At 32.5% G+C, this 27,354-nt stretch overlaps 3 protein-coding genes and 1 non-coding gene across 11 annotated transcripts in view; 3 read left to right on the top strand and 1 right to left on the bottom strand.

Annotated features, from left to right (window-relative positions):
* The window catches only part of LRR (Leucine-rich repeat), a 36,004-nt gene extending 23,502 nt beyond the window's left edge, over positions 1-12,502 (top strand). Inside the window, exons 21-28 of one of the 7 annotated variants that reach the window (XR_011106718.1) lie at positions 434-505; positions 2,938-3,100; positions 3,950-3,996; positions 4,900-4,995; positions 6,129-6,224; positions 8,344-8,467; positions 10,503-10,535; positions 10,625-12,502. Coding sequence is in view for 5 of the 7 variants with exons in the window: in XM_068762153.1 (XP_068618254.1) it covers positions 434-505; positions 2,938-3,100; positions 3,950-3,996; positions 4,900-4,995; positions 6,129-6,224; positions 8,344-8,406; positions 10,503-10,535; positions 10,625-10,641 (587 nt within the window). In the remaining 2 variants the exon portion in view is untranslated. The remainder of the gene's footprint in view (positions 1-433; positions 506-2,937; positions 3,101-3,949; positions 3,997-4,899; positions 4,996-6,128; positions 6,225-8,343; positions 8,468-10,502; positions 10,536-10,624) is intronic. The other 6 variants (XM_068762154.1, XM_068762153.1, XR_011106719.1 and 3 more) reach the window with 6 other exon arrangements.
* Positions 12,503-14,303: 1,801 nt separating this feature from the next.
* HDAC1 (histone deacetylase 1) lies at positions 14,304-22,602 on the bottom strand. Its single transcript, XM_068762089.1, has 11 exons — positions 22,421-22,602; positions 21,967-22,079; positions 21,767-21,884; positions 21,505-21,605; positions 20,721-20,964; positions 19,713-19,889; positions 19,137-19,239; positions 18,659-18,893; positions 18,484-18,573; positions 17,829-17,976; positions 14,304-17,401 (listed from the first exon to the last, which is right to left on the bottom strand). Exons 1-11 carry the CDS (start codon positions 22,467-22,469, stop codon positions 17,325-17,327), a joined length of 1,455 nt encoding a protein of 484 aa, XP_068618190.1. The 5' UTR covers positions 22,470-22,602; the 3' UTR covers positions 14,304-17,324.
* A 284-nt stretch (positions 22,603-22,886) lies between these two features.
* Rm62 (ATP-dependent RNA helicase Rm62) lies at positions 22,887-27,086 on the top strand. Of its 2 annotated transcripts, none has more exons than XR_011106737.1 (6): positions 22,887-22,916; positions 23,062-23,138; positions 23,951-24,964; positions 25,153-25,391; positions 25,514-26,018; positions 26,125-26,214. XR_011106737.1 is itself a non-coding variant. In XM_068762664.1 (6 exons), coding segments are annotated over exons 2-6 (1,602 nt in total). In that variant the 5' UTR covers positions 22,889-22,916; positions 23,062-23,136; the 3' UTR covers positions 26,715-27,086. The 2 variants fall into 2 exon arrangements, 1 of the variants encoding a protein (XP_068618765.1); XM_068762664.1 differs by lacking the exon at positions 25,514-26,018 and adding an exon at positions 26,547-27,086 and having other exon boundaries at positions 22,889-22,916; positions 26,125-26,303.
* Positions 26,343-26,479, top strand: LOC137919598 (small nucleolar RNA SNORA57). Its single transcript, XR_011106740.1, has one exon. It is a non-coding gene; the product is annotated as a small nucleolar RNA SNORA57 (small nucleolar RNA).
* Positions 27,087-27,354: the final 268 nt, after the last annotated feature.

Genomic DNA, 27,354 nt, shown 5'->3' with positions numbered 1-27,354 from the left:
CAGTTAATTTTTTGTGATAAGCCATATTAGCCAACCTTCTGACATTTTTAACGAAAGTTCCATGAAAATGTGAGCGTAATAAATAAGTTGTAGGGGCAAATTGCGTCATCATGAGTAGCGCATCGGAAAGGGGAATTCCACACAAATAAAATAGTTCATTTACGTCGGTATAAATAGGGGCGTAGCCCGAATGAATAAACACACTTCTTCGGACGTCGTGTTGTTACTACCACCAACCAGATCTACCATCCCTAGGAAGAATCCCACAAAGTATTGAACATGTAACAACTAATCGCAGTTGATATATTTTTAGGTCTGTAACACTCAATAACTAGACAAGATTGTTATCATAGTTTTACAGTTTTTTTTTTCTTATTAATATTTTCGTAAAACATCTACTGCATTTTTTTTATTTCAATAATTTATTTTACAGGACGACCCAGAAGAGCAAAAACTAGAGCCCCTTCTCGACCCATCACTGACCAATCTCAAGATATTGATGAAGGTGATGTAAATTATAATATTATTTTTGCATCTACTTTGAATTATTTAAATTTTAACTTATTTTAATTTAAATATATTTCCACCGGCACCAATGTTTACGTGATTTTTTGGAGTACCTATAGCGTCCCCCCTATTTAATGTTAATATATTTTAAATTAAAGAGAAAATATGTTGTCTTGATTAACCTATTCTGTTAACACGTTAAATGTTACATAATACAAGAAAATTGGCAGATGATAATAACCATTTTGATGAAAAAAGACATTTTGACCGAATATATCCTGGAAGTAGCTTTTATTGTCGTACGATAACTTTTTGGTATTAATGAATATTGCATTAAATATAAGAGATGTGTCTAAAGATAACAATTTTATATTTATTCCGCCACAAACCCGAGGGACACGTGGACTATGCCAAATGGTAGTGTAGCATTATATGTACATTATTAGTAATTGAGAGTACGATGAAATTGTGCATTCCTCAACTGCCGCGCTTTGGAAATTCTGTTATATTGCTACTGTTATTTTTGTCCAATATAAGATTTTCTGATGAGTTTCATATTGGTTTCACGTTATAAACATGATGAGATTCGTTAAAGATTTGTTTATTGAAAAGCGATTGCTCTATAACTTAAAATGCGATCAAAGTTTAACCAATCTGATCCATCGCACATCGGTTGCGAAACTGTGCCATTAGGCTAAAGGTAAAGAAAGTGCCGTCGACGTCACTGCTGGTGAATAAATATATATAAGGTTGTCAAATATCTCCCTTCCGCTTTTTGCTCTTTATTCAATGCTTTATAAAAAGTGTTACAGTGATCGGATTTAGTTCAAATATGCGCCGTTTTGTTCGATAATCTGTTTCCATCTAGACGGCAACTTCATAATACCTCCCTCGTAGAAGCCCCCCCTCCTTATTTGCGAAGAACTCGGACAGCCACTTTTCACAAACCTCTTTTGAGTTCAACTTTACACCACCAAGGGCGTTCGCCATGGACAGGAACAGGTGGTAATCACTTAGCGCTATGTCCGGGCTATATGGTGGATGTGATAAAACCTCCCATCCGAGCTCCCGTAGCTTCTGACGAGTCATCAACGAAGTGTGTGGTCTGGTGTTGTCCTGGTGGAACACTACACCCTTCCTGTTGGCCAATTCTGGACGCTTCTGGTCGATCGCCTGCTTCAAGCGGTCCAGTTGTTCGCAGTAGATGGTAGAATTAAGCGTCTGGCCATATGGGAGCAGCTCATAGTGGATGATTCCCTTCCAATCCCACCAAACACACAGCAAAACCTTCCTGGCCGTCAATCCCGGCTTGGCCACTGTTTGGGACGATTCACCGGCCTTCGACCACGACCGTTTTCGCTTGATATTGTCGTATGTGATCCATTTTTCGTCACCAGTCACCATTCGCTTCAAGAATGGGTCGAGTTCGTTCCGTTTCAGTAGCATGTCGCAGGCGTTGATTCGGTCCAGAAGGTTTTTTTGCGTCAAATCATGCGGCACCCAAACATCAAGCTTTTTTTTGTATCCAGCCTTCTGCAGATGGTTTAAAATGGTTTGGTGACTAACTCCCATCTCCTGGGCGATGTCACGAGATGCCACATGCCGGTCTAACTCGATGTAGTCCATGATTTGATCGGTATTTGTCGTCACAGGTCTTCCGCCGGCTGGCTTATCCATGGTGTCGTTTTCGCCGGCTCTGAATCGTCGAAACCATTCCTCCGCGGTTCGAAGTGATAGAGTACCATCCCCCAAAACACCATTAATCTCACGGAACGTTTTTCTAGCGGATTTGCCTTTAACGAAGGAAAACTTTAAAATAGCGCGAATTTCGGCGTTAGTGAACTCCATGTTTACACGTCTATAACTGTTGAACGCAATATCCAAACTAATCATGCATAGCGTCGTTTTGTAGGTTATGTCAAGACCTTTCAAATTATGTATAGTATTGCCAGGTACGAGCTCTGTAGCGCTTTGTACATAGCCGCGAAATTCAAAAGACAAAAAGGCGGAAGGGAGTTATTATTGTATTATTGCGTATCAGGTTGATTTATATATATATATATATATATATATATATATATATATATATATATATATATATGTGTGTGTGTGTGTGTGTGTGTATGTATGTATAACTATAATAAATATTAAATCGAATTACTGTAATAATTCCGTCAGCTTGTCGTAAGCAACAGTTTCCGACTCTTCGTTTTAAATGCGCAACGGTTCCTGATCATCCTAATATCAAGGGGAAGGCGTTCCAGAAAAGTATAGATTGTATTGCGAAGGATGAGTGTAAGAAGTCGGTACTATGGGGGTGACATCTAAGTAGACGGATTGCAGGAGGGGCAAAATGTTTTTCGTGTCTACTTATTAATATCTTTTGAAGTACCTAAGAGTTATAAAAATAATTTATGATTGATTCGACAGGACTGGATGAGTTCTGGCGCAGTTGCCGCACGCCTCCGGGAAGCGAGGAGGCGTCGCTGTCGGCGCGCACGCCGCTCACGTCGCGCTCGCTCCACTCCCTTTCCTCTCTCGCGTCGCCCTCACCGCTGCGACACTCGCCCACGCTGCAGCGCGACGACACCATGTAACTACAATTTACCTTAAGAGTCATTAACCACTTTTTTATTCATGTAGCCCGGAATGTAGGAATAATAGCTATAGGGTCAGGTAAGTAGATTTAAATTAAGAATAAAAATGAAGTATAATTGCAAGTATCAAAATAAGAAGCAAAAGAAAATAATGTATTGTGATAAATGTAACATCTGTGTTAGAAATAAAAATTAAATCGTTAGAATAATAAATATTGTGATGAAAACCCTGTAATAAGTAATAATTGAGGAGAGAATGGGGGGCGATGCATAGAAGGAAATTAAGAATAAATGAGAATGTAAGATTTTGTGATGTATAATTGAAAATGAATGAATAAAGATATAAAGATCGACAAAAGAGAATGACAATAAAAAGCAATGTCAAATAAATATAAAAAAGAAAATACTCCTATTCCCTAAAATAAGATAGAGGGTGTATGACAGGTCCCCAATAACGGGAGTCTTGTAAAAAAAACTTGTCATCCTATTATGATATAGAGGTGATATTCATCATCTTCATCAACATTCCAGCCGTCTACCTTAAAATGGTCACCTCTCAATCTTGTAGGTGGACGTTTAACGCCGCGCTTTCCGGTTCCTAGTTTCCATTCCAGAACTTGTAAGTCCCCAGTGTATATCATCAATGTTCTTTTGGTTTATTTACTTGATAAAGAAAAATGTCATAACTTAGCCAGTGGAATTCAGAAGGTATTATCGTCATCCTGAAAATTGATTTGCCTCATTGCATTTACGCAGTTATAAAAATTATATACCTAATTAAATAATTGCTTAATTTTAAATATTGTCAAAAAATCATATTATTATTACAGTCCTTTTTGTTATAGGTACAGTGTGACGTCGGGTGAAAGTACACCAGTGCTACTAGAATGCGGTACGTAATGAAATTACATCTCCAAATCCACCACCAATGATATATCTTTCAAGTGAATAATAATGGAGCACAAACATAAAAAAAAATCACTGCCTACCTATCGAGATTTATTATTTTACATTTATTATACAATCGACAAATATATACCACGCATTTGAGTGTGTGCGTCAATATGGACCATCACATGTAAGCAGTAATAATTAAAAATGAGTCGTTGTAGGAATGTTGGTAAACGTAAAACACGAGAACCGTTCGACTAACTTATTTTATATTTTTGTAAGCGCTAGAAACCAGTAAAAACTCAGCACCTTTACCTATGCACATATGTACGCGCAGAGTTAGTTTAAACATCTAACCCCCAAATATTTAACGTCAAAACAAAACACATATGTTACTGCTATTATTGAAAAAAAAAATCATGTTATTACTAAAGCCTAGCAGTGTACGAAATAGAAAATTTATGTTTGTTAACAATCGATGTTTATTATAAAGACTTGTCATAATTTTTTTAAATAAATTTTTTGCTGGTGGACTGTGAAGTCTGAAAGTGAAGTGTATGTCCACATACATCCAATTAATTACCTATAAAATGGTTACTTTATATCGTCTCCAGTGTTATTTTAGTTCATTTATATTTGACGATATTTTGTGCTGTCATTCAAGGCTTTTTGAATTAAAATTAAAAAAAATTGTTCATTTAACATAAAGCAATGAAGAGGTAAAACATATTTTTGATACGTGAAGTTAAGTTCACCACCTTTTTCGTTGATAAATGCCGCAGAACTAAGAAGAAGCAGCATAACAAACTCGACGGAAGTGATATTTTTCTTAACAGATTATAAATTTACATATGTAAATAATGTTGTTGGTAAAGTGATTAGTAATTACGTCATGTTATGTTAGCAGAAGTGTCGCGTTGCAAATCGTCGGACAACGTAGGAACTCGAGCTCCGAACACACCGCCACCGTCGCGCTCTTCCGACAACGTTAACACAATGGGTAAATACAAGCGCTTTTTTGTCGCCGCGGCTCATTTGCTTTAACACTGTCATCAACGAACAAAAGCTGGGAGATAGTTCAGATCACAAGGAAAATATTTTTTTAACCCTTAAAACCCTTTAAATACACGATGACGTAGTCAAAGATTACGAAATAATTAAATAAAATTGTCTATTCTTTCACACATGATTTTTTTTGTCTATGGCTATTAATGAGCATAAAATATTCAAGTAGGATTGATTGCCGTCGTTACATTTAAGGGTTAAAATGAATAGTTTATCAAGGTGAGTGATAATTTGGCTGAAGTATGGTAAAGTACACCGCTTCAAGCGCGTCACGCATCAAAGCATAACTTAAAGCAAGCTTAAGTCAAATGTGAGCGATACGCTGCTTCATTGGGTTCGAAAATGCAGATGTATTTACGAATATTACGTATTGCAAATTTTCATATAGTACACTTCAGAAATATTTTTATTTATTTTCACTTTGTACACAATAGATAATAAACTAAAAAAAGAAACAATTTATATGGAGGCGGTCTTATCGCTCGAGGCGCTTTCTGCCAGACAATTTATAATTATAATAAGACATATTTACTAACGTAAAAGGATGCAACAATTTCTATATGTATATGAGACAACACTATATACTACAATAATTATATCATATAGTTATATAGAATAAATTTTATAGTTCTATTTTTTTAAGTTGCTATGTATGTCGTTGTATAAAAAAACCTGCTGTCCTCCACCCACTTTGCGCGGCTCTGAAAATAAAAAAAAACCGGGTAAAATTTCAAATACCTGACTTAATTTTTAGTCTCTGAGCTTTATGGTTCCAGAGATATTATAATCACTACATAGGTAGAATATCTCTGGTATACAGATAGATGAAACATGTTTAATCAAACCCACTTGAAAAAATTACTGCTCCATCTTAAGTGTCATGACAACTATTCTTATAATATATTTTGAAAAATTCATTAATTCAAATTCATAACATTTATATAACAAATTCGTAGTTGAACTAATGGTACTAAGAAGGAGATGTTGAAGAGCATTAAGGTGTTAGGCAATGCTTTATGTGTTATTGTAACGTAACCGGTGCGCGGGCGCGTGTGTGTGTGTGCGTAGGCAACGGGTGCGCGCGCACGCCGGGCAAGGCGCGCCCGTGGTCCGTGGCCGGCGTCAACGCGGACAACGCGACCGCCTGCGCCGCCTGCACCACAGGTAACAACTGTCCCCTGCTAACGCTTGCCCGACCCATCTCATTATTAAATTATTGTAACTAACACAACACTTACCTCAAGTTTATGAAAGGCCAACCTATTTTGGTACTTTTCAGTTAGCCGGGTACAAATATGGCTAGTGAAGATCAGCTTCACAAGCGCCAGCGTTCATAATAACCATTTTTTTTTTGGATTAAAGTGTTTTGTTTAAAATTTAATAAGTATTGATTTCATAATAATAACGACATAAGATAAATATCTAAAACTAATAAAAAAAGATTTTTCTTTTCCTTATTGTTCAGATGTCCAACGATTTCGAAAATATTTTGAGATATTTATAATCGTCATTGATGTATATTAACGGTGATCGTCACTTATTCTTATACCCATATTTGGTTCATGACACATTCTTAGACATTCCAATTAAAAACACCCTAAAGGTAACTGTAATTTTTCTTTGGCTATTGGCATTTACCTCAGAAAAAAATCATGTGTTTGGAGCACAGCACATACTCCATTTAGAAATGTTAGAAATATTGAGAAATTACATTTGGTAACTTTTTCGTTTGCACCCGGCTAACGAAAAAACTTCCAATTTTAATTTACTATTCATCTCTTGTTAACAATTTTTAACATGATTTGGGTTGCCAAAACGCCTGAGCACAACGTTAAACGATAATCAGCCAGTTTCTCAAAGGAATTTTACTTGATCAACAAGTTGTCGAAACTTTGAATAGGTAATCAGTCAATTTGGACGATCCGTAAAGTCAAAGTCAAAATAATGTTATTACATGAGATCATTTATAATGGTGAGCCTGGAATTCAGTTGACGTTACTTCGTTACGCGCAACCTACTGAGAGGACTAACAATAAACTCAGTGAGGTTGTAAACTCTTTATTTTCTTTTTTTTCATATTACTGTTTTACCAAAAAATACTCATAGTTAGAACAATCATTTCTTAATATATTTATAGTAAATATACTATAAAATGGAGTTATATGCCTTTAGTTTAATATAGTCTTCATTTTATTTAAAATTTCCATTTTAATTGGGAAATAAACTTATTTTTTTACATTCTAAGGTATTTCATTGTTTATTAGAGACAAAATTTTTTTTAGTCATTTTACATAAAAATTGTTACAATGATTTATACTTTTATTTTTAAAAGATACATAGCTACGCTATAGACAGAAATTAATAACATTTTTTGACCTAAAATTAAACCTTATTTTTAGAAGAAACATTCAAAAACCAAAGGCACTTTCATATGATTTTGACTGCTAATTATTTCTAAGATAATGTTTTGATTGATGCTTTGATGGACGACCTTTTAGAATCTGGCTGTTTGATATTAATTTCTTTTTTTTATATATATTATTTACAAGATCAGTGTCGACGATAATGCAAGTTATAGTTTATAATAAAAGTAATAATTAGTTTTACAAAGTTCATACAATTTTTTCTTCAATATATAAATAAAACGCTTGTGTTTTATTTTATATGGTTTCCACGCCATTATTATTTGTATTTATGGTACTATGTGATTTGATTCTAATTCAAAGTCAATTACAGTTTATGAACACTAGAAGATTCAAGCGATAAATAAACATCGACCGTACTGTTGCGTATAGTAACTGTACTGGACGTTCCGGTCTGCATGTTAAAAATAATAATTTTCCTTGTCTGTATGTTAAAAAACAACAAATAGGAACTAACAATGTCAATAATTTTCTTTTATCAAATTGTTTTATACTGCACTTTTTAATAATTGTGATATTTCTTTTAACTTTAACAATAGAAAAATAATGTAGTACATTTTCTGATATTTTAAGTATTTGTGTAAAATATGCACGTTTTAGTAAAATTAAGGAGTACGTGAAGAGGTAGGTTGGGTTTAAAATTGGTTACAAATTAATTTTGTTTTAAATTCTGTTCACAAGTTTGAACACAAGGCTCAACATTAGGAATGATTCACTCTGTGCCCGGTATACGACGGTGTGTGTGAGAACTCAATACCGGTGGCGCACTAAGAACCACATAAGTTGACAGCAGTTACATTATTAGAGAGCATATAGTGTTGTGTTGAGCGTTGTGGCTGATACGCGGTGGCGGTTGACAGAAGGCGTGGAGGCGTGCGTCGGCGGCAGCATTGTGGGCATCACCCCCGGTGCCGCACTAACCAGTAACCAACTTTCTGACGCTATTCTGTACTGAGCTAGTCCATGTGCCGGCTGCCTGCATAGGTAAAACGTCCGCTTGCTGCTTTAAATGTTATCATACATCCATGTATCATTTAACACATCTTAAGTGGTTGTTGTGTCGCAAATCTCTTATATCTGTGTGGTCTAAGTGCAAATCCGCCACAGTCCTCTACCATGTATTTTTATTATAACCACTAATCTCACACATAGCTTCATAAACATTGAATTAGTTGTACCTTAGATAATTTTAGAATGCGCGTTATAGTATTCGTTATAATTTATTATTTTAATAAAAAATATGGATAAAGGCGGTTTTGCATGCATTATTACAGAATCTTTCAAAATGTAATATACAAAGACGGGTTTTTAATCTCTTAAATTGCAAATATGATATTGTTACACATACACGGTATAAGTATTATTTATCGAACTTATAGTTTTGTTGTGCTAGTATTAATATTATTTTGTAACACATTTGTATTTTGTGGACAGAGCAGAGAAGGGAAAGAAGTGTGGCAAGATAAGTGCAAACACTCAAACCCCTTCAAACATTAAAATAAAATGATTGCAGGAACGCAAAATGGATGATCAATGTTGTACAGTGCCACTACATCGTGGAATATAATTATTCATTCATATTATACATATAAAAGACACGGTAACGTGAAAAAAGTTACCGCTAATTTTATTTAATGACTAGTCGTCGTCGTCGGCGTTTTCGTTTAAACCTACAGACACCTACTGCAAGGCATAGGCATCTCCCAAAGGTTCAAGTCGTAAGTCCCAGTCCTCTGCCGCTGGGCTACGACTGCTCCCGAAGAGACAATAGCACAATATTCAACAATAATATATAATTGAACAAGTTATTGCAAGGGCTATACAATTGTTTTTATTTATCATTAATAAATGTTGTTTAAATGTTGATATTCACAGCTTCAAAAATAGCAGAGCGTTGAAGGCGCTTAGTCTAGACCTCTTTACGAAAAGGCTAGACCGATACATTATTAGTGTCACCGAATTCAGAGGTAGCTAGGCTCTTGTGTAAAACGGAGGCTTCTCAATTCGACTTAGTTTTTAAAAGAGCACAGGAGAGCTGAACCTTGATTCGATTTGATATTATTGAATTATAAGGCTTCACGCTTAAGATGTGTTATATACTGGTCAATGTTGAATGAACTTGTAATGTTCATCTTAACCGTTTCAATAAGGTATATTTAAAAATTCTTCGCACGTTGTCACTAATTGAATTATTACTATGTTGCATAATTTTTAAGTACAATTTATATAAGCATGCAATGTCTGCACGGTACGGGACATGTATTTGTAATATGCATGATTTATACGTTACACTTATACTATATTAGTAAATATATATACCGATTGTATATATGCACGTATACAATGTGTATAATATTTTAATAGGTAATTTTGAAGTCTTAGCAAATCTTATCAGAGACATCTTTGTAGAGTGTAACGATGAAAATCCTAGCTATAAATGTGTACATTAAAAATATTCAAATTACTATCTATTATATTATCGTTTTTATTATATCCAGAGGTCGTGTAAAAGGATGTATATTTGATAGAAGTAATCGTTAAAAAATTATGATGGCGGCTTTAATGCGTTACATCCTGTTTTGGTTTCTATTATTGCTGGTCAATGATTCTAGTTTTATTGGCTTTTACAACTTTGTACTCGCCGTCACGCACTCTGAATCCAAGTATCACAGAGCTAGTAATAAATAAAAAGAAATATTCTCGTGGTCTGTGCTCCAACAGATGTGTCTCTTACACTCGTCCGTTTGTATTCAGAGATTTTTTATACAAAAGTATTTTATATTATAACCAAACGTTAAATATACATCCGAGTATTCGATCGCAGATCAAATATACAGCTTGTTTCGTATAAAATTGATAAAAGCATACAAACGCAAAGTTGAATATGATATCAATGTATTTATGCATGTAATTTGTATTTATAATCTGTGATTATTTATTGCTACTGAAATAATTAGATGCTTTATTGTCATTCATCTCTTAAAATTATGTATAATATGTTTTTTTACGTTTCCTGCAGGCTCAATGTTACGCGATCACCCATTGACTCCAGGTTAGTTGCTATTTATTTTTGTTATACACATTTTGAATACCATTTAATTCAAGACATATTATTGAAGTAATAACATTTTCTATTTCTAGAAGGAACGGAGGCTTAGGCGATGAACACAATAGTAGCAGAGATATTTCAGTGATAAGTTGAGCAGGGTTTAATGTCCAAGTGTAAACGGTTAATGTGGATTATATCCTTTACAGCTCACGATTGTGCCAGTTAGAATTTTAGACGATCTAGACTAAATACTGAGGTTTTTTTTAAACAGTTTTATTTGTTTTAACTGTTCTCTTCAACGCAATAGATACAATTCCAGCTATAATTGAAAAAGTTTTTAAAAGCAATTTCGTGAATGTAATTTAAAATTTTTTGGACTAATAATTTTGTTTTAAACCAGTATTTCTAATATCACACCGTGTTGTGAGCATCGAAACAATTCTACTTTTGTCACGAAAATAATATATCTATTGCAAATAATGGTATGTGCATAGACTGTCTACTAACAATTTTAAATTAAGTTGCAGTTAAAGTTATAATTTTAACTAAAATATTAATCAAGTCGATATAAATATGAATAGGGCTTAAGGTTGATTAATTTATGTAATCGTTTCATGTTTACTGTGATTTATTTAGTAATAAATGTATTTAGTTTATTCAATAATTGTTAAAATACCTATTTATTCATGAATTACTTTAAAGGCTTATTGCTTGATTAGTGTAAGCACACTCCCTTTACGTAGGGTGATGTGCTTATCCGTTTCTTCCAATTTTTAACTGTATTTTCTTCGCAACACTGTGTAGTGTTAGTTTTTATGTCTTTGTTTGATGTAACCGTGGTAAGTGTAACTGTGAAAAAAATTATTGTATTATTCTGTATTTCTTGGTAATTAAATTTTCTAATGTGTATTTGAGGCTATGATGAAAAAATTAATAACACGTTAAGAAATTATGACGCGAACATGAAATCATACAACCAATTACATATAAATTTTGAAATTTATTATTCGGTTTGTCAATGTTTTTTAACAAAAAATAAGGTCTCAAATGATTAAAATCAAATATAAACGACGGACGCAGACAGTTTCAGACTTGGTGAGTTTTTTTTTTTAAATTAATACAGCAGTACATAATTGTGATTGTCTGGTAACAGATTCTTACATCCTATAATTCATCTAAAAAGTTCTGTCGTCTCGCCAGTCTGCAATTGATGCAAAATGATACAGAACATCACATTATTTGAGAGAGAACGTATTAAGCATTTGTTTGCAAACACATTCAGATTGTAATAAGCAGTTGTGAAATGTATAACTCAAAAGTGAACAATTATTATCCAGGCCTCAGAATGGTGCGATCAAAATGCTCTATGAAATTCTCAATGAATTTATAATTTAAGTTTTCGATAATTATAGACACCTAGTCAAATAGAATGGCCTACGATTAATTACGCACAAATTTAATTTAACTCCAACGTGATAAGTTTTATATTGAAATCGGAAAGAAAGAGACCCAATATAGAATCTTCCAAATATAGTAACATTCCTTTTATATATACAGATTAAAGATTAGCGTTCAAATGTTAATAAAGCAGGTGTGATTTTAATATGAAGTTCAAAGAAAAAGGATACTTGTTTAGTGTAGTTACGAGGTGATGTAATGTTCAATTTTACAATACGATTTAGTAAAAAGTAGATTGCTCCCGTTATCTTAAGTGTTCATTAGAATAACTCTTTGTAAAATCAATTATTATTCTCTCATCTCTCGAGTGTAAGGCGATATTGTATTGGAGTTTTTCTTGTACGTAAAGTATAGTTACATAGTGTACTATCGCTAAATTATTTTATAGTATTTTTATATTCATTCCAGTTTGTGTTATAGCTTCTTGGTACCAGACTGATTTTAGGTACATTATTTTATGGTGCAATTTATTTTAGAGCGTTGTGATAATCTGTTTTAAGGTACATTATACTATACAGAACCATTTTGATGTTTTATTTAAAATCATTTACACCTTTTATCGCTTGAAAATTAATTCATTTAGTATCGTTTGCTCTCAAAAATGTTAAGAAACCAATTACCTGGTATAAAATGGAAAAAATTAAGTTCTTTTTTTTTAAATAAGCGAAGTGTCACGTGCCGAATTTTTTATCATTTCCAGCATGCTAATGTCCATGGCTAAACAAATTCGCTTATTATGTACTATATAGGTGTTAATAAAACAAATTTAAATCTAACAATCTACTTATTGAATGAAAAACTAAAGTCCATTTATTGACCTGGTTTAGTTGGTCCGGATAAATAAATTATAAATATAGTTTGTTAATGGTTAACATTTTACATATATTTAAACAGAAAAAAAAATGCGTAAATATTCTTTCTAGACACTGATAATGTACAAGATCTTGTATTAAAATAAACACCAGCTGGGTCAAACACCGAAACTTGTTTGGCTTGTAAACGGAATTATCTCCACCGACTAAGTCCTTCTACAACACCGGGTTCACTAAGAACTAGCTGTTCTTGGAGAAGCTATTCAAGACGATATAAAGATACGCAAACGCGGTAAATTTTGATCACCTCCGGACGGAACGGCCACCCCCAGAAACAATAGGCGCGGCACATCAATGTCGGTAGTACTATATTTTTATTTATTTACGTAGATGCCTTTTAATCATAATGAGGACCTAAGTATAATTTATTATACTGTAAAATGTTGCGAGATATCGTGACTATTTTCCCGCAACTACCTGGATGTTTAAACTATAGAAGATGCTACTGTGTTAAGAACCCCTTTATCATAATTAACGTCATTTAACATTAGTCTGGTTAATCGAAATCGCTTACAAAATCCACCAGAAAATACCTTTTTGGTGTAATTAGTTTCTCAACCCTCTCCTGGAGCCAATTATTATGCAAGTCAGACTAGATGAATAATATTCTGCCAAATAAGTTATAATGAATTTTCAACATGTTTTAAAGTACAGTTATTAATAAATATAATCGTTTATAACGCCTTATGAGTTTTGCAGATGGAACAATTATTAAATATTTTAAAGTTGCCAGTTACTGCAATCAAATTTAAGGTTACCGCCACAGCAATAAGTTGCTAAAATCTACATTTCATGTAACGCAGCAAATGATTGATCTCAATTAATGAACACAAGAGATCAAGTAATGTCAACACTGATAAATTGCAGCTCGTCTTAGTAAACGATTCAAAATGTCAGCATACTGTATGTTTATATAAATGTTGTAGTGTGATCGGTTTGAGGGCAATGCCTACATTGAAATATTTCTTTTCATTATCTATTATAGAAACAACTACACGACCGATGCATATTTGACTGTTGCTAGTCGCAGTAATTGACACCAAGTCGCCACGAGCTCTCTCGAGCGCCCTTACATTGGGAAGCTAAACGGGTATTATTGACTGACTGCCACAGCCGAGGTCCCATCGTGGGGTCTCCGGGTCCTAGTCAGTACATGAAGCATCAGTCGAATCGATCCAAGAGCTCGACGGCCTGTCAATCCTGTGAAATAGTAGTATGTAGCAGCCAGTGGTGTCGCTCCCCCGGGAGCCCTCGAGCTTTGCTTCGCCCTCTACGCCATATCGCCTCAGGTCTGCGGAATCTGCAAATGCCACTTGGGCAGTATTGAAATTCCGTTCGAAAAAAACCGCGAATCCGCTTTCACTCGTGCGCACATCAAGCTCTATACATATACAATATTCGTAACCAAAGATATGTTCAAAATTAAAAACAAATTGCATAATATTATTACTTATATTTTACAATTAAAGGTAATATTTACAGTCTTATTCGTTTCATACAAACGCCCATTATACGCGAACATATATTTCTCTGTTATGACGCATACAGCAGAAATAAAATTAAGATGGAAGAGATGTTTTCGTCAAAATTTTAATAAAATTGATGTTGCAGTTACAAAAAATATAGCGGTCTTCTGTACAAAACGTCACAAATATAATCTATCGAGATTTAATATTGTAAAATTACACCTAGCTCGAGTGGCGACCACGAGCCAGTAGAAGCGGTGAGCGTTGGTCCTCCACTAGGATGTCACTGTATGGGCAACGCAGAACTGGTCATAGTGGCGATCTTTTTGGGGAGTCCTGTGCTTACAGTGGGCGTCGTCGACCGAGAAGTAGATACCTAGCTGTGCATAATTTCACTGCGTGGGATTGTATTAAGCTATATTTTACAGTTAAATGAAACTTAAAAATTATATTTATTCGCGATAAACCTGTAGTTATATGTATAAGCAATACATATTTTTATATTCCAAATGAATAATAGCATTGATAGCCGATAGTACATTGTTTAGTCCTAAAATTCAATTATAATTTGTGTTAAAATAAATGAAGGTATAATGTTTTGAAAAGTAATATTTTGATTTTAATACTGTATAATTTTTTTGTAGAGAATAAACACATCAGATTACAAAAATAAAACTGTTCTGTATGTACTTTGTAAAATATTCATTATGCCATATTTTCAGAATCTACACTATTGAATCTAATTTCTCATATTAAAATACAATATTCTGCTATAAGAGTAAGGATTTTTTTTTGGAAATAACATCTATAATGTTTAGTGATATGTGCAAGTATATACATCAATAATATATCTTGCATAGCAACTACCAGAGACATATTTGAGGTTGAGTATAAAAAACAAATCCTTTAGCAATGAGAATGCAAATCATAGATTTTGTCTATATAGAAGCTAGATGGTGTTAAGCATTATTACATCATTTTTCCCAAATTTGCAACCTAAGGCGCTGCTTTTTAAAACATGCTCTATATCGAACCTACGTATTGCTACGTATTTTCGTAAATGGTGACCTAAGCGCTTTAAACCTATCGCTAAATGCATTAATAACTTTGGCCATAAGTTCTGTTATAAGTGTTCAATTTATAAAAAAAAAATCTAGTTATGGTTTGCAATACATGTATGCATTATTTAAGAGTGATTAATTGAAAATATTGCACGTTACTTTTTTATTACAGTATTAGTGTGATAATTTACTCAAAATGTTTAAATACCGGTCATGTTAGATCCTTGGAGTCTAGGAATTTCATTTTAAGTAGGTGTGTAAACATTGAAAACAGAATCAGAAGACTGCCAGTGTGAGAGTTCCAAATCATACAACAAATAGTCATATTAGGTCATTAACAAATAAGTTGGTATTGATTACTGGCATCTGTTTACTTTTGACATCACATTAAAACTGTAATTGGTGTGAAATTAAACTTTCCTTACTTTTATATTGCATAAATATTATTTAACAGAACTTACAGCTAAACTGAGTACATATTTAAATGGACCCCGCGCTGTACAAGCTTGCAGTACCCTACTTGCTTACATCTATCACTAAAATGTAATTTAAAACAAGACTATGACATTGAAAAACAATCCTCTTAAACAATAAGACATGGTAAGAGGAATTATGTGAGTATACACCCCTACTTTGACTGCTATAGTCTAAGGAACAGTTGTATTATTTAAAGTACAACAAAATAAATAAAACAGATTCAAACCTCTCATTACATTGAACCACTGTTTATGTTATGGTAGAAACAGTCCATCTTGTCATTTATGTATGTACAAAAATGTTTGCCAATTGTCACTTTAAAAGTGTTAACAATTAGAAACTCCTGAATAAAAATTATACATTATTTAAAGGTTTTTAAGTTAAAACGTAAAAATTATCATGATATTCCTTATAGATACATAAACGACCAATTAGTCATTACTATAAAATAAATTAACCTAACATTGTAGGCAAATCCGTTTTATGTATTTTATTAGAGTAAGTATTGTGTATTCATTACTGCTACTTTCATAACAGTAATGGATAAAATATGTCATTATTATTATTGTTTCAGACTTTTCAAGAGTCATAATGTTATTATACAAATATATAGTAATGGTCAAAGTATTTCATATGGATTATGACTTTAAGGACTTTTTTGAAAAAAAAAAGTATGCTGTGTCGTTGTCTATAGGACATAATACATTTAAATTTATCAGTAGGGTTAAAGTTTTGTTTAAAGAATGTTCTACATATTTTGCTTTTAAGTGTCATATAATCAAAAATTAAAAAGACTTGTTTACCTAGTGATAAAAACCTAAGTCACTATTTTTATATATGATGTGACTTAATAATTTCTACCAAATGTATCAAAAAAATCTTTAAAGTCAGCACTTTTCTAGATGTGTTATGAATTATTCCATTAATTAGTTGCAATTATCACAACTATAATTACATGCCAACAATTTTACATAATTTGTACTTTGGTCATGTGTTAAACTTATGCTTCAATATCTATGAAACCAGCCAAAGTATTTCCTTAAACAAATTACAATTCTATTACCTATTTACCAACCTGAGATCTAAACACATAACTAGCTTTTTATACCTGTCTAATAATATTGACAATGACATCTATAAAATGTCGAAGTATTATAAAAAAAATTGTATTTCTATTTCAAATGAGTTTTTTTTTTCAATAAATACATATGAAACACAGTTTAGTGAACACAAAGACATGGTATAAAAGTACTGAATAGTATGAAAAAATGTTTCATTACATCCTAATCCCACCAAATATTATGGGTAAAGTTCCACAAACACTTGTATTTCAGTGAGTGCACAAAAACTTTTAGTGACGCATTTCACACCTTGTTTTCTTTCTATACCGAGGCACCATTACGACAACTCGAAACCTCCAAAGGATATACGATCGTGCAGCGTCACTTATCGCCCGGATCAAGCATTGGGTGTCACCTCTTTTTTAGGTTCCTCTAAGTTACTGACATTTTTTACATCATCCTTTGTATCTTCATCTAAAAATAAATAAAAATGGTAATAATGCTTTTCATACATGCAAAAATAAACGAATCAATTTACATTTTGGTCTATAATGTATCCAATCATTTGCATTAAATTTACACTGATAATGGATAGAATTTTTTCGCTTCATCGTTTTTTATACCAAAGTGAAATGACCCAGCATGGATTTAACCTGATAGCGAATAATTTATCAATACGAAATCCTGAATTACATGACAGTTTGGCCTTTTCCACCTTGAGCATATATCTGGTAAAGCTTGCTAGGATGCTACAAATATAGACACCCTGATATTTGATGATTGCCTCTATCAATAAAACTTTGTCATTAGCATTCAAATGAAGATTTTTCTTAACAGCTGGAGTTATTCAAAAAGAAACAATTTAATACATAAATTCGTAAAAAAAAACGAATGTACTGACTGTTAGTGTCATCCTTGTGGTGAGCAAGGTCTTTATCGAGACGCGGGCGCTTCCTTTGCGGCGCTCGGTACGATCGGTTGTCACGTCGTCCACCCTCACCTTCGTCTTCAGAGTCAGAGAGCTCACCCTCTCCAGTTATGCGTTTGTCCTAAAAAAAAAAACGTTTTTAAAAATATCCTATAACAAAGCTTTGATTTTATTTATAAAAGTTATGGTATTGTTCATAGCTTTGTAAATATTATTACGAAAGAGAAAATAGAAGCACGGTAAGGACATTTAATAGTCATACATACCATAAACCACCAGAATGTAAACCATTCAAAAAAATTATTATACCTCAATAAAAAAGATTTGTTTTTAGTAAACAAGTGTAACCTAACATTATGCTGCATGGACTATTGCGTCAAGCGAAGAACTGGTCGTTTACGACATTATGGCTAGGCCTAGTATAAATGCAGATGTAACTTTGACTGCAGATTTTTGTCATCATGGAACACTTCTCATTTTATATTTTAAAATTGTTTTACTGTGTTCCCATCTAAAAACACTGCACTGAATTAATAAGCTTTTCAAATTACATTAGTCCTTAACAATTGTTAAAGTTTCTCCCTTGTCTGTTGTTGTATGAAATTAAATAATGATCATTATTATGTACCTTTTCACTTTGAGGTAGCCTTTCGTCTTTATCAATTTTATCTTCATCATCAGATTCATCATTAACAGCATCTTCTGGAATGGCTTGTACCTATAAACAATAATCAACAAATAATGAAAATGGACAAACAACTTTATGTAGTTGAATTATTTTGATAATTAGGTACTATTAGTACCTGAACACCAGGTGCATGAGGCAGCATTCTGAGGTTTTCAAACAATCTGTTTTTAATTTTTTCCAAATATTCAGGTGTGTTCTGATTTGACATGTTGCTGGGTGAAATGTGAAGTTTAAAATCGGGCCCAAAATACTCAAAATAGTCATTGTAGGGCAATTCATTAGCTATTTCAACACCTAGTGCAACTGAAGTCTCATAAGTCCAGCAACGGGAAACATTGCGTATTGTATACCTGTGGAGGAACATATGTTAAGGTTTTGTTAAAAAAATATAGTATTCACCTTAAAACAGATCTATACTTTAAATAACCTACAAAACATAGACATACTAAGTGTTCATCTGATAACAAATGGTAAGTACAAAAGATTAAAAAATCCTCCTTTATCAATTCAAATCAGTGTGAAACTGAATTCACTGGTTGCAACAACATTTTAAAGATCTCCTAATATCATATAATAAGGACAGTTATGCTTACCCGCCGCCGCCAACAAGAAGGAATGGCAAACCAAACCTTTTTACCAATTCTACACATCGTCCATGACCACGCACTGTTAAGTTAAAGCATCCCAGCCTGTCACCTGCGAAAAAATGTTTTTGATTCTTGTATAGAAAATGATTAAGAAATCTGTTGTTTTCTTTCTGATGTATATTTTACAGATATAGACTTGATAATGAAATTATAACTATATATTTATTGGTTAATTTTACTCCATTAAATGAATTGTTCTAACACAATTTCATAACTCTTCTTGTGTACGTAAATCCATAACAAACATATTTTTATTTTCTTTAAACATGAAGTGAAGGTACATAAAAATATTTAAAAAAAATTTTTAGAATCACTATTATATTACTAATCCACAAAAGTTATATACATAGCTATGTTTATTTTCCAAAGAAAACACTTTAAACTACCACTGTAACAAAGGTTAGACTGTATGAGGAGGTAAATTTTTATTGTTTTTGTTAGTTATTCAGAGTACATTTATAACATCTCTTCAGAAATTTTGGGTTAGAAAGGTATGTGTATACATATATGCAATTAATATACCTGTGAGGGAATCAGCACCACATTGCAAAACTACTGCACTTGGCTGGAATGTTTCCATGACTTTAGATATAATAGGAACAAATATAGATTCATAGGATTCGTCATCCATGCCGTCGCGCAGGGGGATGTTCACAGCGTAATATTTGCCTTTGCCTGCGCCAATATCTCGCAAGTCACCTAAAAATAAGTAATCAATAATAAAATATTATCACACATAATTATATAGATATACCTATCCCTTTATATTAATAAATATCAGTTTTTTACTTTAAACAATGTATGAATTAGGTTGTAAAATCACACTTTCCAACTTAAAGAAAACTGGTATAAATTTACAATGTGCACAAACATGATAAATTTGCAACATAAGTTGAATAATCAATTTCGACATGATGATAATTTAAACCTATTAAAGGTTAATAAAAATAATAATAAATGTAAAAAAGGGGTTATAACATAATGTTTTAGAGTTTGTTGGCTAATGAAAAATTACAAAATCATTCTGTAGAAAACAGAAGCTTTAAAATAAGCTTTAATTTTACCACAAATTAATGAAAGTCCTAATGGATTATAAATTTGAATTAATCATCCAAGTATTACTCTGTAAATTTTCAAAGAAAATTAATTTAAACAACTTCTATTATATATATCTCTCTTTGGTATGATTCAATTGCCACTTGCCTCTGCCAATGTAAGAGACAATATATATATATATATATATATATATATAATAATACATATATACAATAATATATATATATATAGTTTTTTTTTCTATTTGCAATTGATTGCTTCCTGTAATCAATCATCCTATAGATTGTAACAAACATTTTTACTCACTTTAAACAAATTTAGGTGCAATGTTTTACAGTCTATTAAGAGTGCTTTCAAGAGTTTGAAGTGTATGAATAATTAAACACATTATTAGGGTTTTTTTTCAAAGGTAAAATTATTTGATTTTTTATCTTTTAAGATATATATAGACAAAAACAAATTATGCATACAAACCTGTGCCGGGGAAGTATTCACCATACTTATGGAAAGATACAGTCATAACACGATCTGTTGTGTAAAACGCCTCCTCTACACCATCTCCATGATGTACATCAATATCAATGTATAAAACTCTCTGGTGGTATTTTAACAGCTCCAGAATGCCCAGTACAATATCATTAACATAACAAAAACCAGATGCTTCAGATTTCTTAGCATGATGGAGTCCGCCACCCCAATTAATACAAATTTCTGATGCCTAAAATTATAAAATAAAATTCTGCTCAAATGAAAATGTTAATAACTTTTATTCCAATTATTGTCAATTAATAAGATGATAAGTATTAGAATAAATATTCTGAGCACTGTTCTTGTACTAACATCTTGGGACATAATAACACACTAATCACACCAGATGTTATAATCTTTGTCTTAGTTAAATAAATAAATAAATTTTAGTAATGTAACATCAATATTAAAGTTTTCTGTGTGAACAATATTGTAATGTAACAGTTTTACCAATGTTAATAAATTTATTACTAGGCATAGTAGTAATAAAAATAATATATTTACAATTTGATGTTACCCTCTAAGACCAAGACATGATAGCTCATAACTACTTAGGATTGAAGATTTCTGTGTGAAATTATTATTAGGTTAACTTAGGTCTCTAGTACAGTAAATTTACTATTTAAACGTTTTTGAGAGATTGATGTGGTATGTCACTATTTCAATTAATTTTTTAATACATGTAATTTAATGATATTGTATTGTAATGTCTAAAAATAAAAGGTAATACCTGTTTATTTAATTTTACAGCAGCAGCTACAGACCCACCAGCTGACAATTGGCAAAATTCATACAGCCCATCGAAGACTGGACAATCTTCACCAACATTAACTAAAAATTAAGTACATATAATTAAGTAAATAAAGTATGTGTACTTGTTTGTAAAATTATAAACAATTGACTTAGTGTTCTTTGGTAACCAAGTAAAAAGGAACATTAATACATTACATGTGTATTTAAGCTCATACCAAATAAAATGCAATACAACTTACATCTTTGCATTTGTTTGTTGTATTCTGTCATGTTGTCTGGTCTTATCGAACGAAGAAAACGGATATAATCATCAGAATGAAATTTAGTCATTTCATCAGCGGTAGCTTTGTGTGGTCGCTGTTAATTTGAAAAAATAGTATTAATAGAGTGTAAATAAAAATGCGGAGTTTGCATAAACTTCAGATTCTAAATTACGTACGTAAATCTCCATTTTTCTATAAAGTCCATAATTAAGTAATAAATTATGCGTCATGCGTATGCGATGAGGTTTCATGGGATGCCCCTGTCCATAATAATAATTTCCAATATCACCTTAAACAAAATAAAATGAAAATATATTGCAATATCAATTTTAACTTCTTATGTGTATGTTATTCAATTCATTTTGTAGCTTGACAAATTTCAGCCTGTACTCCTTCAAGCGAAAAGCGAACAACACATGTCGGACCAATAGCAGCGAGCAGCGCGATACAGACGCTATCAACTGGCTTGACCAACAATCTTATAAAAATGTTAAGATGAAAAATAGCATTATACATTAAAGTAAGATGTTTCATAATTGTTATGGAAAAAATACTGTAGACATATTTAAAAAAGGTTTAAGCAAGGATGTAATAAAATGTGATTACAAACTATTAAGATTAGATACTTACTGTCATAGTAATAGCACACTCGTTTCTTACTGTGAGGTTGCATGGCCATTTTTTTTAAAATAAGTTATGTATAATTTACACTTAAGAATTACGATTACCTCAAATCTTTATATCAAAGATAGAAAGGTAATATAAATAAAACTTTACTCTATTAACCGCGGCAAACACAGGCGCGAGGTAACTTAAACGATGAATGAATGAGAGTTGAGAATGAAAAGTATAATACTCAATGTCATATCTACAGATATATATAAATCATTCAATATGCTCCATGACTTCGTTTATTATAAATTATAAGATTGACTTATTATTACATATAAATAAAGCTATTTAATTCTTAAAGCTCTTTTAATTAAAAAAAGGTTTTCTTTGTTAATAGTTAATTATTGAATGATCTTCAATCCATTCACTCCATCCATTCACTCCATCCATTCACTCAATCAATTTAGTTAGTAAGTTCTGGTAATAGTTCTCTTTTGCTAAAGCAGTGGTCGAGGTGAGACGTGTTAATAATTGTTAGGTTCTGATTAAGTGTAAATGTAATTCATTTCCACTTTAAATCTTTTACATTTTTTTTATTTTTTAAATATTTTAAAGCAAATTTTTGATTGGAATCGCTATAATTTGTGTGTTCATTTCAGTGCCCTGCTTCAATTGAACCGGACATAATATCTGAATTTATCATAAACATCATTAACTAAATCACCACCTTAAATATGTAAGTATTAACATTTTTCATAAATAGTGCTTTCAATAGAAATATTTCAGTACTTTATGTTATATTTCTTATGTTTTACGACACGTCATTTTTTTACTACACAGATGGCTTATTTCTTTTCTTAGGTTAGAAACAGTGTTGTAATAGTTTTTTTTTTTAATTTCTTTTATCTGATATATATGGGTTGGTATAAGTATGGGACTTGTCTAATGAGCAAAAATCGATACGAATAAAGTTTGCCAGCCATGTTGTTTGCTCTGGACGAGGTATTACGATATTTTTCCCAGCTCTTTGATTATAGATCAGAACACGCTATTAAAAATCGCGGCGTAATTAAGTATTAGTAAGATACATTTTACCTACAACCGTGTAAAAATCGTTAAGTAGTAATCGTTAAGCATGGCGGCTGAAGTCTGCGCATGTCATGGTGTATCGATTTACCGTTTGATGAAGTATTGTTAATGTATTGTTACTATTGTAACAAATTATCAGATAATTCTAGTTTATTGTAATCATGACGTGTTTATATCAAATTGCATTCTTTCATTAAACTTAATTGGTATAAAAAACGTATCTGAAATATATCATAGTCGCCATTTTGATTTTTTCAATGGTTTACGTGGTTAAAACCCATTGCGATTGGTTACTGCTAGACTTTCGAAAGAAGTAATCCTTTCACTTTTATTCAATTTCTTATGATAAAACTTATTAACTCAATTATGAATACCATTTATTTATATCTTAGTTTAGTTCATCAAACATGAAGTACAGATCATATTATTATTGCTTTATTTACCTAAATTTTTAATCAGGTCTGGAAACTGGAACAATAGCCGCGGTGGAAGTGGCGGTTCCAAATTTGGAGGAAATGGAGGATCTAAATTTGGTGGCGGCGGTGGAAGTAGGTTTGGAAATTCTGGTGGTTATGGAGGAGGTAAAAAAGAATTTTCAGGCGGTCAAAATATGCGTCGCCCAAATTGGGATTCCATGTCCCTGCAGCCATTTAATAAAAACTTCTACAATCCACCACCGGAAGTTTTAAAAAGATCACCTTATGAAGTTGAAGAATATAGGAATAAGCATGAAATTACTGTAAGTGGAGTGAATATACCAAACCCTATCCAGCATTTTGAAGAAGGAAATTTTCCTGATTATGTTATGCAAAATATTAGCAACATGGGTTACAAAGAACCCACACCGATTCAGGCTCAAGGTTGGCCTATAGCAATGTCAGGCAATAATTTAGTTGGAATTGCTCAAACTGGTTCAGGGAAAACTTTAGCTTATATATTACCTGCAATAGTACATATTAACAACCAGCCACCCATACGGCGTGGAGATGGTCCTATTGCACTTGTGCTGGCACCCACTAGGGAGTTAGCTCAACAAATTCAACAAGTTGCTTGTGATTTTGGAAATGCTTCGTATGTGCGCAACACGTGTGTTTTCGGTGGTGCACCTAAAAGAGAACAGGCACGTGATTTAGAACGTGGAGTAGAAATAGTAATAGCTACACCTGGGAGACTCATTGATTTCTTAGAGAAAGGGACAACAAACTTGCAACGTTGCACATATCTGGTATTAGATGAAGCTGACCGCATGTTGGACATGGGTTTTGAACCACAGATCCGTAAAATAATTGAACAAATCAGACCTGATCGCCAGACATTGATGTGGTCTGCAACATGGCCTAAGGAAGTAAAAAAACTTGCTGAAGATTATTTAGGAGACTACTTGCAAATTAACATTGGGTCATTGCAGCTATCTGCTAATCATAATATACTACAAATTGTTGATGTTTGTCAAGAACACGAGAAGGAGAACAAGTATGTAACTTAATTTCCTATAAATTATTGAAGTGTAAATATTTGTGATTGTGATGATTTGTTCATAGTATGAAATTTTTTGATTAAATTTAAATACAATCCTCTAAGAAGATCTGATTGAAGTTAAACTTAAAAATAATGGTGTAAACATCTCATTTTTAAATTTTATAATATATTGTTCATTTTAGGTTAAATGTTCTGCTACAAGAAATTGGACAAAGCCAAGAACCTGGCGCTAAAACCATTATATTTGTTGAAACAAAGCGGAAGGTAGAAAATATCACAAGAAATATAAGACGGTTTGGCTGGCCAGCTGTTTGTATGCATGGAGACAAAACACAGCAAGAGAGAGATGATGTTCTCTACCAATTCAAGCAAGGCCGTGCAAGCATTCTTGTAGCAACTGATGTTGCAGCCAGAGGACTTGGTAAGAATTGTATAGTGTGATTAAATTACAATTAATTTTTGAACTTACCATTGTTAATACGTTGGTTATTATACTCTTATATTATTAAATATTTATTAATGATTGTTTGTTTATACTTTCAGAGGCACTGGCGGAAAGTTATTGTGTTCTATCTGAGTATTGTCCGAATGAATGGACAACTTACTGCGGATTTGTAGATAAAGATAACACTGTCTGATGCGGTTGTAGTTAACTACAGAATGCAATAACTCGTCATTTATATGGTGCCTCAAAAGTGCCTTTCACTATGATTGGACCCGAGGCCGGAAACTTGATGGTATGTCCGTGAATATACGGATACACTTGAGAGTAATGGAAAACCTGGTGATGCACTGCATATTTAGTTTGAATATAATTATTATATAATCAGATAAAGAACTTTGGGTGCATCGTTGAAAAACTTGACCACAGGTTGAGATGATCGGCAAGAGGTCAAGGGTTTTCTGTTTCGGCCATAAATGGAGTTTGGAAGGGGCAGTCTCAAGTAGTAATGAAAAATTAGTTGTTGTGCCCTTACAAGACTCCAGGGTTTACTCAGTGAGAGGCAAATAAATGTTGTCTTTTATTTGTTCTGTGTAACTCATTCATGTAAGTAATACTGTGTTATGAGTTACATTTTGTATTTTTAGCAAAAGTATATTTTTTATTATTCAATACCAAGTCTAAATAAATAATTGAATCTTATGTATTTCAGATGTGGATGGCATAAAATACGTTATTAATTTTGATTACCCTAACTCTTCGGAGGATTATATTCACCGAATTGGAAGAACGGGACGTTCAAAATCAAAAGGCACATCATATGCCTTCTTCACACCTTCAAACTCACGCCAAGCTAAAGATCTCGTCAATGTATTACAAGAAGCTAATCAGGTATTTTTTTTTTTTAATACAATTGCTTGATTTACAATTCCTCATACCTTTGGCATGGGTACGTTTCTTAATAGCGTGACATGAATGCAAGTATGAGGTACATTAAAACAACTTCATGCCTTCGGTGTCCATATTATACATGTATCTGGATTCCATCCTCAAAAGTTGTCACATTTTTTCCTATTACGAAATATAACTGATTTTGTTAATTTCTTTTTATAACTGTTTTAATTTTGTTTCTAGACCATTAGTCCACAACTGCAAACAATGGCTGATCGTTGTGGTGGTGGAGGTGGGGGATGGAACAGAAGCAGATATGGCAATGGACGTGGAGGTGGTTCATTCAGACGTGGAACAAGTTTTGGCAGAAACAATGGAGGTGGTGGACACAAGAGATTCAATGAATATTAATTAATTTATAAGTAGCAAATCCTCATAGGAAATAATGATTTGTACAAGAATGTAGAAAATAAGACTTGCCTAGCACGATTCTTATCGTATTCCATACTTATTTAAGTCCTACTTCTGATTACTCCCAAATACTTGAAACACTAGATTAATCAAAGATTGTATTGTGAGTAAATGCTAAATGTGAGTGTGACATTTTAAGTTATTCTTAGGCGGTATTTTTTTTCTGTGATATTTTAGTGAGGATTGCTAGTGTTCTCTTGTCTACCTTCCATTGAAGATTGTAAATTCCTTCCAAGGAATATCAAATATAACATCATTCCAATTTGTTCATTGATCTGCTGAAACTTAAAATAATAAATTAAATATACAAATAAAAAATTTGTTTTTATTCTTATAGACTTCCTGTTAAAAGTAACTTTAAATGTAAGGCAATAATCAATAATACGGATATCAAAGCCAAAACTGACCAGTCTACGTAATTAAATTTAGCCTATTGAAGTTATAAATTCATTATTTCGTTCATGAGCTCAATATATGTAATTAATGTCAGAGTTTTAGGTTCATACAAAAACGGGAGGAATTTTAACCGAAAAGTTTAAGGTAAAATCTGTAAAGAATTAAGTTTATTGATATCAAATAA

Source organism: Battus philenor, unplaced genomic scaffold (genome assembly GCF_028537555.1).
Source record: "Battus philenor isolate CCGP_79_NKW_IND1 unplaced genomic scaffold, ilBatPhil1.0.hap1 SCAF_16, whole genome shotgun sequence".
Taxonomy (NCBI): domain Eukaryota; kingdom Metazoa; phylum Arthropoda; class Insecta; order Lepidoptera; family Papilionidae; genus Battus; species Battus philenor.
This window is presented reverse-complemented; position numbering and strand designations above follow the sequence as displayed.

What these genes read in the sequence shown, in the direction of transcription:
- HDAC1 (XM_068762089.1), bottom strand. Translation starts at nt 22,469, where the DNA reads ATGGCCATGCAACCTCACAGTAAGAAACGAGTGTGCTATTACTATGAC. An exon ending in TGAATACTTCCCCGGCACAG is followed by an intron (nt 19,890 to 20,720) that starts GTTTGTATGCAT and finishes ACTTATTTTTAG; the next exon opens with GTGACTTGCGAGATATTGGC. An exon ending in CCACAAGGATGACACTAACA is followed by an intron (nt 17,402 to 17,828) that starts GTCAGTACATTC and finishes ATTTATTTTTAG; the next exon opens with ATGAAGATACAAAGGATGAT.
- Rm62 (XM_068762664.1), top strand. An exon ending in GAACACGAGAAGGAGAACAA is followed by an intron (nt 24,965 to 25,152) that starts GTATGTAACTTA and finishes TGTTCATTTTAG; the next exon opens with GTTAAATGTTCTGCTACAAG. An exon ending in TATTACAAGAAGCTAATCAG is followed by an intron (nt 26,304 to 26,546) that starts GTATTTTTTTTT and finishes TTTTGTTTCTAG; the next exon opens with ACCATTAGTCCACAACTGCA.